The following is a 14,446-nucleotide window of genomic DNA, read 5'->3' as shown; positions in this document are numbered from 1 at the left end:
CTTCTCAAGGGGATTACAGGCATGAGCCACCACACCTGGCCTAAACCCTGATTCTGATGGTAGACTGAGCCCAAATCTCAACCTCAGTCTGGGCCATGATCCAGACCACCAACGTCCTTTATCATGACCACTGGCCAGCTCCTGATTCTGACCACAGACTGACCTCAGAGCAATCTCTGATCAGACCCTGGACTAGCTCCTAAAGCCGATTGCCATACTATGAACCCCCTGAGAACTCAATGATTTTTTTTTCTTTTTTTGAGACAGAGTCTCGCTCTGCCGCCCAGGCTGAAGTGCAGTGGCACGATCTCGGCTCACTGCAACCTCTGCCTCCTGGGTTCAAGCGATTCTTCTGCCTCAGCCTCCTGAGTAGCTGAGACTACTGGTACGCGCCACCATGCCTGGCTAATTTTTGTAGTTTCAGTAGAGACGAGGTTTCACCAGTAGAGATGGGCTTTCACCATATTGGCCAGGCTGGTCTCAAACTCCCGGCCCTCAGTGATTTTTTTTTTTTTTTTTTTTTTTTAAGACATGGGGTCTGACTATACTGACCAGGCTGGTCTTGAACTCCTGGCCTCAAGTAATTCTCCCATCTTGGGCCTCCCAAAGTGTTGGGATTACAGGTGTGAGCCACCGTGCCTGGCCTCTTCTATTTTTTATTTTTTGAAACATTTGAAACAGAGTCTTGCTCTGTCACCCAGGCTGGAGTGCAGTGGTGCACAGGGCTCACTGCAGCCTCGACCTCCTGGGTTCAAGCGATCCTCCCACCTCAGCCTCCCAAGTAGCTGGGACTACAGGCGCACGCCACCACACCTGGCTAAGTTTGTATTTTTTGGTAGAGATGGGGTCTTGCTATGTTGCCCAGGCTGGTCTTCAACTCCTGGGCTCAAGTGATCTGCCCACTTTGGCCTCCCAAAGTGCTGGGATTACAGCCATGAGCCACCATGCCTGGCCTCATTCATTTTTTACAGTCCCAAAGCCCACCACAGTAACTTATGACTAACAGCACTTGAGAAAGTTTGCTGAGTGAACAGATGCCTGTGTGAGAGTAGCCCTAATCCTGTGGTATACAGACTGTCCCTACACACCCCCATGGAGGGGCCCTTCACTGATTCCCCACCCTATGAGCTGCACCCCAAGGTGCATCCCTAGCCATGGGGTGACCAGGTAAGTTCCCTAGTTTTTCTCTAGTTTCTGGCCATCAGTCTGCTCTACCCACCCCAAAACATAATTCTAGAGCTGAAAAAGCCTCAGAGAATACACAGTTCAAGTTCTCCTGGACTCCTTGGAATCCACTGGAAACCAAGGAGCTTCTCCCTGTCATGGCTGCACACAAACTCCAGAATGCTGCTTTTAATTTTGAAGAAGATATGTACTCCAATGGACCTGGGTCAACAACCTATGACCCAGTCTGAGCCAGGAGGAGGTTTGGGGGTAGGGGGTTTGAATGACTCACTCTTCAGGTTTTTGTCTTATTTTTCCTGTTCTTAAAGGGGCCTATCACCCGACCCAAGTGCTAAACCACCCTGGAATTGGACATTTCTTCCTGGATCTAATCTCTATCCCACCCACGGCAGAGCTCCAGGCTAGGGTATAAGGATGTTCTTAGAGTTCAAAGGCAGAGAAGGCTCTGCAGCAGGGCTTGAGGGTAGGGGGAAGCGTGGCTTACTCACTCAAAATGCTTCTTGATCTTTTCTGACTCTGCATATTTGGAGATTCCATTGATGAAGAGGGTCCGCTTCACCTGGGTGACAGGGGAGTGGGTTTGCCTTCTGAGGCTTGACCCCAGTGGAGCCAGGGGATGTGAGGGGTGGGGGGCACTAGAGAAAGAGGCTTTGTTTTGAGTGGGTAGAGAAGTAGGTGAGCAGAGGGGAGCAGATGGGGTGGGAGGAGGCCTTAGTTATGGATAAGCCAGGTCCCAGGGAAAGCAGGGAAGTGTTTCTAACAGAAATCAGGCAGTGAGCCTAACAAAAGAGCTACGCCGTCCCATGCTCTTGAGGGGTTATAGAGGCAGAAGGGGGTACTACTTTCAGCTCCTTAGACCCTGAGGACCCAGCACAGTGGCTGGCATGGAGTAGGTGTCTGGTTCTGGCTTGATGAGTGCATGTAGAAGGGGAAGGAATATTACTATCCTAGGATCAGCCACTGCTATTTCCCCAAGTGCTGAGCACAGCACAGCTGTTTCTGTGCATTCCCCACAACCTTGGGGGAGGTACTGTTGTTATTCCATTTTACAGATGAGAAAATCATGGCTTGGGAGGTTATGTAACTTCAGGATGGGAGCTCCTGAGCTGCTGTGCCAGCATTCAAACCTAGCTGACACCTCTTGGGGCTGAGACAAAAGAGGCCTGCAGGGAAGGGAAGGGAAGGGAAGAGGCTGGGGATGGGGCAGGACCTGGGCTCTGCTCCACGCACCAGATCATCCTCCTTGTAGCGCATCTTGGAGGTGTGTCTACGCATGCTGTAGACGGTGAGCAGCAGATACAGGAAGGCGAAGGAGGTGTGCAGCCATAGCAGGTTGTTCCTGGGAGAAGCAGAGAGGATACATGGGAGCCACTGGGGCTAGGACACACTCAGAGGAGACACCTTAGCCTGTCAGTGTTAAACCCTTGATACAGACAGGGCCCTCTACTGCCACCAGCCTTCTGGCACTGACTCCTCACAAGGCAGGCCCACATCCCACATCCCCTAGACACCAAGATTCTTCGATTCCAATGAAAATATCCCTGATAGGTCACCTTTCTACGCCCTACCCACTGGTTACAGTGTCTCCAACTGCCCCAGCTGGCCCTCCCTGGTTCCTGAGATTTCACCCTCCTCTTCTGTATCCTCTTCATCCTTGGGGGATCCTCAGCAGGCATTTCCCTCTTCTGTCTCCAACCCAAGCCCTCAGGGACCCACAGCCATTCCTGTAGCCTCTGCTCCCATCAACGCAGCTGCCTTTCCTCCCTGTCCCACATCATGGCCCAGACTCTGGTCGTAGACCTTGGCCTGGCCGACCAGCTTCGCATCTTACCCTGATTTCAAGTTGGCAATGGTGGTTCTCCCAAAGCTGTAGGCATTGTTCTCTGCGGGGTGGGAAGAGGGAGAGGATGATGGTGGGGTCAGGGCACATCCCCTCCAGCCCCATCCTCTCTCCACCCTAGCCGTCCTGGCCCTCACTGACCCAGCAGGTCCCCTGAGAAGTTGACAGGCAGCACGATGCCTACGGAGAGGACGCCCACAACCACCAGCAGCCCGATGATGTGCCGCTGAAAGGACAGGTAGTGCACGGCATCGCCCCCACATTTGTCCCGGATCTCATCATCCCTGCAGCCGTACGGGTTGGACAAAGGAATTAGGTTAGGACCAGGGCAAGAAGGGGGCTGCAACTTGCCTGCCCTCACCCACTCCCACCCCAAACCCACCCTAGCTCCAGCTGATCTGGCAGTAGTATAGGGCTGAAATGGGACTTCTTGGTCCCCTATTTTCTGTGAAGGGAGAGGGGAGAAAGGGAGAAGAGAGGGGGAGGGAGAAAAAGGAGAAATGCATGGAGAAGGGGAGGGATGAAGGCAGAGGGCTAGAAGGAAAAAATAGGTGAAAGAAGAGACTGCAGAGACAGGAAGGGGAAGAAGAAAAATGAGGAATGCAGAGAAAAGGGAAGAAAAAAGAGAAATATCTGAGGAGGGAGGAAGACGAGAGAGGAGGAGGACCAGCAGGAGGAGGAGTGGTGAAAGAGGCAGAAGTGAAGGAAGGACGGGAGGAGGGGCAGCAGCACCTCATGGGTGTGGCTGAGCCTGGCGTAGTGAAGCCCGGGTACCCTTGGGGGAGGCCTGGGGGAGGCCTGGGGGAGTGGGTGGCGGCAGTGCTGACCTGTCCCGGCTTCCTGCCTTTCTCAGCGCTCACTGCCTGCCTGCTGGACTCTGGCTGGATCTCCTGAGTTCTGCCTGCTGGACACAGGCTCTGCCTGCAGCTGGCTGGCTGCTCCCAGCCTACTGCTGCCCCCACCCACTGGCTGCACAGAGGCTGAGGCAGGGGCTCCACCCCCTCCCTCAAGGTGGGACGGGGCAGGGAGAGAAGCGGGGGGGGGGGGGGGGGGCCGGCAGGGGGTCACAGAGGAGATTATGGGGTCAAGTGAGTGTTCAGGGTACAGCAGAGGCTCAGGCACCCGAGGCTTGGCCTTTGAGAGCAGGGAGGAGGGTGCTGTGCTGGCGAGGAGTGCTAAGGCCCTGAAAGCTGCTGGCTTCTGAATTTTGTAGGGAGATGCCAGGTTCTGAAGTTTCTCTCTTTCTTTAGAGCTTGAAGATGGTCCACTTACTTTATCCTGAAGATGGCTGTCAGCCAGGAACAGAAACCCTGGGGGAACAGAGGGCTGTCAGCGGGAGTCCCCAGCCCACCAACCCGAACCTCTCTTCTCCCTCAAGTCCCACCCATTCTCATAATTACCTCCAGGCATAGCTTCCACACCCCTCACTAAAAAAAAAATCCTTATACCCTCAGAACTAGCTTATACCCAAAAAGGGAGAGAGAGAGGGAAGGTCTCAGCCCTCAAAGAAAAAAGACCAACACTAAACAGGGTTATCTGTGAATCCTCACGTCCAGATCTACAGATTTCTGCAAATACCCTGTGGCTGTGTGGGCCAGGGTGGGATGGGTGGGGCTTGGGGTTCTAAGGTTAGCAGGACCTCCAGACCTCCGGCTAATAAGTTTGCAACATGGCTGCCAAAAGCAGAGAAGAGGGCCTTGCTGCCTGAATTCTAGCTATTTATCCTCTAGTCTACCCTAGAAGGACAAAAGCCCAGGGTCACTATGAGCTGCAAGGTATCTCCCCACCTCCGGCCAGGTGCGGTGGCTCACGCCTGTAATCCCAGCACTTTCGGAGGCCAAGGCAGGCAGATCACCTGAGGTCAGGAGTTCGAGATCAGCCTGGCCAACATGGTGACACCCCATCTCTTACTAAAAATACAAAAATTAGCTGGGTGTGGTGGTGCGCGCCTGTAATCCCAGTTACTTGGGAGGCTGAGACTGGAAAATTGCTTGAACCCAGGAGGCGGAGGTTGCAGTGAGCCGAGATCACACCACTGCACCCTAGCCTGGGCGACAGAGCAAGACTCTGTCTCAGGGAAAAATTAAAAAAAAAAAAAAAAAAAAAAAGATACCTCTCCCCTCCACCCTCCAGGCATGTAAAGGCAGAGAATGGGGATATTCAGGGGAGGGCTGCGCAGAGGGCACCCTGCCCCAAACTCCATCCAGCAGAAGGTCCAGACATAACACAGGATGGGGTAGAAAGGTGCCTTTCGGCTGTGATTCAGGACCATGCTACCTGTTGCCAACATCACCTGAGTCTGGGGACCATCTGGACACCTCTGGCTAGCAGATGTGACAACTTTGCCACCTACCAGTATGAGTCCAACTCAGGAAGCTGAAGGCCATCTTCTGCTGGGACTGCTGGAAGAGCTGCCACCCCTAGGACTTGCAGCCCAAGAGGGACTGACCAGGGCCACACCATGTCTGAGGATTCGAGTTCTGACTAGGCTCCTTACCCTCATGGAATTAATGATGGAGAGCCAGGCAGGTAACACCTGTGTGTTAGGTCTGATATGAAAGGGGTCTGTAGTCTGCTATGAATTGCCATTCATATGCCTTGTTGAAACGGACCACTGCCACTCAGCTCCAATCCACAAGCAGGTCAACCGGCCCCACACGGCCAGGGGCCACCCACCTGCAACCTCCGAGCAACATGACAGATTCTGTTTTTCTAGGCAGGGCTGGAGGGCTTATTATTTCTTTTTTTGTTTGTTTTGAGATGGAGTCTCGCTCTGTCGCCCAGGTTAGAGTGCAGTGGCGCCATCTCAGCTCACTGCAAGCTCCGCCTCCCGCGTTCACGCCGTTCTCCTGCCTCAGCCTTCCAAGTAGCTGGGACTACAGGCGCCCACCACCACGCCTGGCTAATTTTTTGTATTTTTAGTAGAGACGGGGTTTCACCGTGTTAGCCAGGATGGTCTCATCTACTGACCTTGTGATCCTCCCGCCTCGGCCTCCCAAAGTGCTGGGATTACAGGCGTGAGCCAAGGGCTTATTATTATTTCTAAAACCATGACTACGGAAAAAAGGTGGCCTTAGGATTAATCAGCAGAAGTGGGCACAAAACTCTTTATGGCAAACAAAGTTGGGAATTCATGAATGTTAGGGCTGTGCTAGTTTGGAGACTGTGACATAGAGGACAGCAGCCAGGAGTTCAGGGCCTGGGGGGTCATCCTGTGGCTCCTTGGTTGAATCACTTTCTTTGCTGAGGAGGAGGCCAAACCAGCATCCCTGACTCCACATCACTGAAAGTGAGGGACTTCTCAGCCCATGTGCCCTGGGGGTGGGGTGGGGGACTAAGAAGTTTGGGGGGAGGGCACTCACATTGTCCCTTTGGTCAAAGTCAACGGAGCTGGAGACAGAGGTGAGACGCTCATACCGGTCATGGCTGTCCCCGTGCATAGCTGAAGCCACACTGGGGGTGAGGGAGATGAGAGATCAGAGAGCCTGGTGAGTCTGAGCCCCCCGGAAGCTGGGCTGAGTGCTCCAGAGCTCCAGGGCTACAGAAGGCACAGAAGGCACAGGAAGCGCAGAGGCTGAAGCAGAGAGGAATGACTGCCCTCTACCCTGCTTCCTCAAATATGCCTCTTCCTTTCAGGGGGACTCAGGGTGGGAGCGGAGGTGGGCACTGATGGTGGGCAGTGGGGACTTGAGGGAGGAGGTAATCTTCATCATCTCCCTAAGGAGGCTGAAGCGAGAATGCCAGAGGGCCCTGCAGTTCCAGAGTTGACTGGCAGAGGCCGGGGGCGGGCAACGGAGCCAACATTATGCAAAGAGCAATGAGGAGGTGGAGGAAAGGATGGACCAGGAGAACCTGGAAGGGCTGGGGAGACTGGAAGGTCTCCTGGGTGGGACCCTACCCTCCGCTCCCCTCCCTCTTCCCTGACTCCAACAGCTGTTACAACTCCAACTCCAATCCTATAGACAGAGATGACAAAGTGACAAAAAAGCCCAGACTGGGGGGCTCCTTGGGCAGCCCTCCTCCCAGGCCTCCAGAAGAGGTGGGCAGGGAACCCTGGAATATGAAGAACTAGCTGTTAGCGGACAAGAAGCTGCTGGTGACACCCAATCTTGTCTCTACATGATTGTGCTGAGGATTTCCTGGAGGACAGCCCCTCCCCTCCAGCCAACAAGGGCTGCATAGGCAGGGGCACACAGGGAGGGACTTCTCCCAGGCAGGGAGCCAGAGGGAGAGATGAAGGGGAGGTGAGGCAGAGACAAGCTGGGGAGCCCCCTGCTCTGCAAAGCACACCGCCTGCGTTAATCCGAAACATGAGCCTGCAGAGGAGAAAACTGCAAAAAGAAACCAGCAACTTGGCAGGAAGAGAAGAGAAGCGTGAGAGAAGAAAAGGGAAAGCTGGTTTAGTGGGAATGAGGGGGCTGGTGCCCCACATACTATTCCTGTTCCACTCGGTCCCTCTCCTGCCGCCGAAGCCTGGGGACAGAGAACAGACAGGGTTAGCAGGGGTGGGGGAGAGTCCCTGGGGACAGGTGAGGAACAGGGGCCCAACTTAGGGCCCTCATGCCCCCATTGGGGCTAGTCCCTTCTCATCCCCCCGGCAAAGGGGAATGAGAGAGGGCTGGCTCCTTCCTATTCCTGAGGAGTGTGGAACAAGATGTGTGTGTGGAGAGCTAGAGGGAGGGTCCCAGACCCTTACCTGTCTGCATCTGTCACCAAGGCCAGCCGCCCATAGTCCCAGGCCACCTTCCGGAGGATAGAGAATAAGAACAGCAGTGCCTGAGGGAAGAGGGGGCAGTTGGCAAGTGCAGAGGCTGTCCACCTGCTGGACTAGGGGGCAGAAGCAGAGGGTCCAAAATCTTGTCTAAGAAGGGGATGACCCTGGCTTGGGTGAATGGTCAAAGGCGAGGCTTGGGCTGGATGATGGGGACTCCTCCTGCTTAAGCCTGGGAAACCAGGGGCAGGTGGGAGAGTGGTTAGAGCTGGAAGTGTTTGCCAGGTGTGTACAGGGCATGGATGCCAAGGTAAGGGGTGGCAGCAGGCACTCACAAGGAAGCACATGAAGTCGAGAGCCAGCACGGTGGGGACGCCCCCAAAGGGCAGGCCCTGCAGGACAGTGCTGCGGATGCGGGCGCTGTAGCAGTAGTCCTTGGGGTTGCTGTTGTTGAGGGCCGTGGTGCCCAGTGTGGCCAGCAGAAAGGGCAGCATGGCTGCTACTGCCGCATGGTCCTCCTGGGCAGAGGGTGGAGCAGTCAGCTGGGCTTGCCCCCATCCCCTTCATGGCCCAGTAGGGTGGGCGTGGGGAGGGGGCAGTGAGGACAGATCACCAGGCTGCCTGGGTGGATGGAAGCTCTGGCCTCTGGAGATAAGGGCCTAGGGAGGGGAGAATTGAGTCACATGGATTTACCTTCACTGGCTCTCTGGCCATGACCCCACCCTGGGTCTGGGGAACTCAGTCTAGATGCCAGGCCTGGACTGGGGAGGCTGGTTTCATTAAGCTGGAAGGTATCTGTGATTTTCTGACATCTATCTAAATCCCTCCCTGCCACCGCCACCCCCACACTCTCATTCTCTCTGTCTTAGGGCAGGGGGCGGAGCTGAGTCTGGGAAGACAGGGAGGGGTCTTAGGCCTGAGGACTCAAGGGTAAGATGAGGGGTCTCCACGTCAGGGGAGAATGGGTCAGGAGCCAGCTGCCTCATCCTGATCTTTTCTTTCTATGCCTATTAGAAAAAATGGCATGATTTCATTTGGTTAGAGTTTTGAACTCAATATAACTGGCTTAGGTTCGACGATGGGTCAGAGTAGGAAGTCAAGTAAATAGTAGGACTTCTGGGTTTGAGTTACCTGCCTGGCCCTAGCCACTCCTGCTTATTCTCATTTCTCTTCCCCATACCGTTCTCCTCTCTCCAGTTATTTGCACAGGGATCGCCTGACTGTTATGAGCACTACAACTCCCAGAGTGCCATGCTCCTGCCTCTGAAGCAGGGAAGGCTGGGAAAGCTATGCCCTACGGCAAGCTTTTCCACTGGCAAAGGAGGGGAGAGTGGGTGGGGGCCTCTTAGCCTGCCTGGGCAGCCAAGGTGCTGCCTGGTTCCCTGCAACTGGCCGGCTGCATTGATGCTCAGAGTGGATGGGGTGGGCAGGAGGAGAAAAGGGACAGCCAGCCTGAGTGCCTGGGTTCTCAAAGTGCTTGGGGACAGAGCAGAGTGGGGCCCTGGGGAGGATCCCAGGATAGCGGAGAAGTGTGGCCTCAGCAGATGCAGCACTGCCCCACCCATTTTACTGGGGGGTCCCTGGGGGACCCTTCTGCTGACAACACTGAAGCTCTGCCTCGGGGGCGGGCTGTGGAGCGGGGGAGGAGGTCCTCAGGGAAGAAAAAGGAAAACCAAAGAGAACAACAAAACTAGAAACAGTGACTGCAACTTCGGGAGCAGCGTCCCTTAGCCCCCAGGGGGACTCAGAGGGGTTCACCTGCCTCTTCCTAACACTTCAACCACAGGGCAAGAGGCAGAAGCCCTCAGATGGAGGGGAGGATGGAGTTGTTTATGTGTTTCACTTGGTCCCAGGGAGTCTCTGCAAAGCCTGGATTACGAAGACTAAAGGAGTGTGTGCTGGTGTGTTATGCCTCTCCCTTTTCCAGTCCAAGCTGCCTTTAAAAACACACTAATTTAGTAATTGTATCAGGTACCATTTGTCCAGTGCCCTCAGTTTCAAGAATAATATATTACATGATTTCATTTAATCCTCGACGATCCTGAATTGAGTGTCATTGACATTTTAGGGTGGGGGCACAGGGCCTCAGAGGTTAAGTAACTTTCCCAAGGTCACACTGCTAATAAAATGAGGGACCTAGGACTCAAACCTAGCTCACCTTCTTTCTAAAGCTAGAATGATTTTCAGGGCACCACGGTGCTTTTCTGATGTTCCTAGAACAGGACTCGGCAGACCATGGAAGCTTTATAAATGCTCATTAAATGTTCTCAGGCCAGAGAACTTGTGGGTGCTGTGGAAATGTGTGTGTCCAGGTATGTAAATGTGTGTTGATGTGTGGACCTGTGTCCAGGAGGAGCTAGGTGACTGCATGGCAGTCCACGGAAATGAAGGGAGTTGTTGGCTTCGAAGTGGGGGTGTGAACATGGGTGTGTCTGGGAGCCTGGGTATGTAAACATAAGATGCACAGAACCCTGGGGCACTATGGGAGGTTAAAGGTAGGTATAGGTATCTTGGGTTGGGGGGACTCTAACTAGTTCCCCTTTCTCAATTCTCAACTCCAATGTACTCCAGCAATCTCAACACTCTATTCCCACCCCTTGCCTGTTTCTCTCTCTGAATTCCAAGGCTCCATCAGATCAGAATGAAATGAGAACAAGCCCTGGAGTACCATTCCTATCAACTCCTGTCTTCTCCACACCAAAGAAAGGTAGAGCATTTTGGAAGCTTCTACATGAAGTGGCCCCAGCAGGGTGGACAGGATCTAGCTAGATGGTTAGTAACTGAAATCACCATGCTCCTCTGCTGTCCGCCTCCTTAGGGTCACAAAGTACTCTCCCCTCCACAACAGCATTAATCTTCCCACCTGCATGGGAGGAAGGCAGGGCACACTCACATCACTATCCCCATTTTACAGGGAGGAAGCAGGAACCCAGTAGGGGAAGCAACTTGCACAGTGACAGGACAGGTAAGGGGTGGAGCCTGGGCTGGCAGCTCTGCCAGTTGACAGGGCTGCTCCAAGCTTTTAATTGTGGGGGTGGGGTTGCTGGGTTGAGTTTCATCAAGGGCAGCTGCTCTCAAAGCCAGCACTGGGCTGAGCAACTGAGAAGAGGGAAGACATTGAGGCAGAATACCTTGGGGATGGGAGGTGGCAGTTCTTCCACTCCACGAGGTGCCTGCACCAGCTATATCCCAGTTTCTCTAGTCTGATATTGAGGTTTTGGTTGAGGTGTGTCCAGAGAGTGATGGAGCATTTTATTTCTAGATAACTTTTTTATTTTACCATTAAGGAGTGTGTGCATGGTGGGGGTTGGAGAGCTATAACTTATAAGCTTTTTTTGGGGGGGGTTGTTGTGTATTTTTTTGAGACGGAGTCTCGCTCTGTCACCAGAGTGGAGTGCAGTGGCGCGATCTTGGCTCACTGCAACCTCTGCCTCCTGGGTTCAAGGGATTCTCCTGCCTCAGCCTCCTGAGTAGCTGGGACTACAGACACATGCCACCACGCCCAGCTAATTTTTGTATTTTCAGTAGAGACAGGGTTTCACCATGTTGGCCAGGATGGTCTCGATCTCTTGACCTCATGATCTGCCCACCTCGGCCTCCCAAAGTGCTGGGATTACAGGAGTGACATAAGCTTTTTCAGTGGAGTTACTGGGCAAGATTTAAGTTAGGGCTTTGGATCAAAGCAAGGCCATGTGGTCTGAGGGGAGGAGGGGAAGATGGAAGCGAGCTCTGTTACTACGAAACCTGAGTCTCAGTCTTCCAATCTGTAACAAAGAGATACAAATATCCTTACTCTACCCCTACCCACTTCAGAGAGAAAGGCAAGAATATATCCACAAGTGAGCATAAAAGTAGTAGTAGGTGCCAGGCACGGTGGCTCACACCTGTAATCCCAGCATTTTGGGAGGCCGAGCTGGGCAGATCACAGGGTCAGGAGTTCGAGACCAGCCTGGCCAATACAGTGAAACTCTGTCTCTACTAAAAAAATACAAAATTTAGCTGGGAGTGGTGGCATGCGTCTGTAGTCCCAGCTACTCGGGAGGCTGAGGCAGAAGAATCACTTGAACCCAGGAGGCAGAGGTTGCAGTGACCCGAGATCACGCCACTGCACTCCAGCCTGGGCGACAGAGTGAGACTCCATCTCAAAAAAAAAAGTAGTAGTAGGCAGGGTGGGGTGGCTCACCCCTGTAATCTCAGCACTTTTGAAGGCCAAGTGGGGAAGATACCTTGTGCCTAGGAGTTGGAGGCTGCAGTCAGCCATGATCATGCCACTGCACTCCAGCCTGGGCAACAGAGCAAAACCTTGTCTCGAGGGAAAAAAAAAAAAAAAAAAAGCCAGGCATGGTGGCTCACACCTGTAATCCCAGCACTTTGGGAGGCTGTGGTGGGAGAATCACGTCAGCCCAGGAGTTCGAGACCAGCTTGGGCAACATAGCAAAACCCTGTCTCTACAAAAGACACCCCCCACCACCAAAATTTAGCTGGGCATGCTGGTGCATGTCTGTAGTCCCAGCTACTCCGGAAGCTGAGGTGCGAAGATCACCTGAGCCCAGGGAGTTCCAGGCTGCAGTGAGCCAAGATCATGCCACTGCACTCCATCCTGGGCGACAGACAGAGACCGTGTCTAAAAAAAAAAAGGAAAGAAAAAAGAAAAACAGAAAAAGAAAAAAAAGTAGTAAAATAATACATGTATTAAATGTTTATTTAACTCTTCTTTTGTGCCAAGCACTGTTCTAAGCACTTTACAAATGTAACTCATTTGCTCCCCATCACAACCCCAGGAGGACACTGAGGTACAGAGAGAGTATATGAGCTGCTCAAGGTCACACAGCCAGTCTGTGGTAGACCCAGATAAGGACCCAGGCTGCCTGGCTCGAGTGTATGCTCTTAACCACTGCACTTTGCAGAGTTATCTGCAAACAAGAGCCACTTCCACCAGGGAGCCGGAGGCAGTCAGTTACCACTCTGGAGAAATGCCATACCCTATTTCTACCTGCTTGCCTTTCCTCTTGCTTGTAGCTTCCCTCCACTCAGGCCTTGGGTTTGTGATTTCAGGTTCTGAGGCAGGCATAGGGGACAGGCACCATAGTCTGGTGGTTAAAAGCACAGACTCTAGGATGTGACAGACCAGGCTTCTAACCTGGGAAAATTACTTAGTCACCCTGGGCCTCAGTTTCTTCCTTTGTAAAATGGGACAAGTCATCCTGGGCCTCAGTTTCTTCATTTGTAAAATGGGACAATAATCCAGTTGTGTTGTTGTTCTGGGGATTAAACAAGATGACTTATGTAAAGCTCTTAATATAGTTCAAGGCATATAATGGGCTCTAGGAATTAGTTATTGTTATTAATAAGGTATGGAATAAAAGGGGTTGGTTTAGAGAAAGAAAATTGGTAAAAACAAAAATAAGATAAAAACACAGAATGTAACATGATAGAAATATAACAGAGCCCCTCAGTCAGGTTGGGCTTCTTATTTAGACCTAAGGGTTTACACTGTGTTAGGGACTCTGCCACTGAGTGACAGGGAATATTCTCACTCTTTGAACATACCCCATTCATCTGTGGTAGCCTGGGAGGTGGAGGCATGGGAGAGTAATGGGTCAGAAGTTCAGAGATGATAACCCATTATTGATCAATTACCAGGAAGGATGCCAAGCTCTTTACTTCTGTTACCTTGTTTGATTCCCATGATAAAACTTGTAAGGAGGTGGTAGTAACCACACTTTTTTTCTTTTTCTTTTTTTTTGAGACAGTCTTGCTCTGTCACCCAGGCTGGAGTGAAGTGCCACAATCTCGGCTCACTGCAACCCCCGCCTCCCAGGTTTAAGCCATTCTCCTGCCTCAGCCTCCTGAGTAGCTGGGATTACAGGTGTGTGCCACCATGCCTGGCTAATTTTTGCATTTTTAGTGGCGATGGGGTTTCACCATGTTGGCCAGGCTGGTCTCGAACTCCTGACCTCAAGTGATCTGTCTGCCTCAGTCTCCCAAAGTGCTGGAATTATAGGCATAAACACTTTTTAATGAAAACTGAGGTTCAGACAGGTTAAGTAACTTGTCAAGGTCACACAGCTGAAGAATAGTAGAGCTAGAATTTGAACCCAGGTCTCTAAGACTCTACTATACTTGGAGGGAACTTGAATGATGTCCAAGGGGGTTCTTAGTTACCCACTGCCTGCCTTTTGCCTTGCCATGTCCCCATCCACCCACAGGCCAAGACTGCACTGAGTGAGCCAACAGCAGGCCCCAGCATGTGCCACCTGGGGCATGCCAAGGCCTGGACCCTCTGGTGCCCTGGAGGACAATCATGCTGCCAGCACACCCCCACTTGAAGCCTGGCTGACACTCCCACTCCCCACCTCACCCTGGCCTGGGAGGCAGGATGGGCCCCTCTTCAGCAGGTGTTGGGCACAGCCTCATTGCTCCCCGGCTGCTGCAGACTGGTAATGGGTAGGCAAGCCCCAGCCCCCCAGGGCAGTGGAGTGCTCAGGCTTGCCCCGAGCGGCCAGACCTCTGCCCAGGGGACCCAGGCAGGGGGCAGCACAGCGCCCCAAGGGCAGCCAGCCCCTCTGACCTCTCCTCCCCACTTCCCAAGCGTCCTTTCCTTTTCTGGGGAACAAGGTGCCAAGCTTTGGGACTGTCCGCCTTAGGCGGTCAAGACAGCCAGGAGGGACAAAGCGGCGCCCCCTCCCCGCAACAGGGCCTTTGCCCCA

General features: G+C 53.1%; 1 protein-coding gene across 6 annotated transcripts in view; it reads right to left on the bottom strand.

Moving 5' to 3' along the window:
* Nucleotides 1-14,446, bottom strand: part of TMEM63B (transmembrane protein 63B) — a 28,693-nt gene that overhangs the window by 12,751 nt on the left and 1,496 nt on the right. For 4 of the 6 annotated variants that reach the window (XM_016955603.4, XM_016955601.4, XM_054685857.2 and 1 more), the window contains 9 exons: nt 8,072-8,254; nt 7,722-7,801; nt 7,460-7,498; nt 6,388-6,478; nt 4,298-4,335; nt 3,167-3,309; nt 3,017-3,068; nt 2,416-2,524; nt 1,674-1,744 (listed from right to left, as the gene is read on the bottom strand). In XM_016955603.4, the coding sequence (XP_016811092.3) occupies nt 1,674-1,744; nt 2,416-2,524; nt 3,017-3,068; nt 3,167-3,309; nt 4,298-4,335; nt 6,388-6,478; nt 7,460-7,498; nt 7,722-7,801; nt 8,072-8,230 (782 nt within the window). In that variant the 5' untranslated portion in view covers nt 8,231-8,254. Of the gene's footprint in view, nt 1-1,673; nt 1,745-2,415; nt 2,525-3,016; nt 3,069-3,166; nt 3,310-4,297; nt 4,336-6,387; nt 6,479-7,459; nt 7,499-7,721; nt 7,802-8,071; nt 8,396-14,446 lie in introns of all 6 variants that reach the window. The other 2 variants (XM_063813051.1, XM_063813050.1) reach the window with 2 other exon arrangements.

This window comes from Pan troglodytes, chromosome 5 (genome assembly GCF_028858775.2).
Source record: "Pan troglodytes isolate AG18354 chromosome 5, NHGRI_mPanTro3-v2.0_pri, whole genome shotgun sequence".
NCBI lineage: Eukaryota > Metazoa > Chordata > Mammalia > Primates > Hominidae > Pan > Pan troglodytes.
Note: the sequence above shows the minus strand (reverse complement) of the source record. Positions and strands in the feature narration are given on the sequence as shown.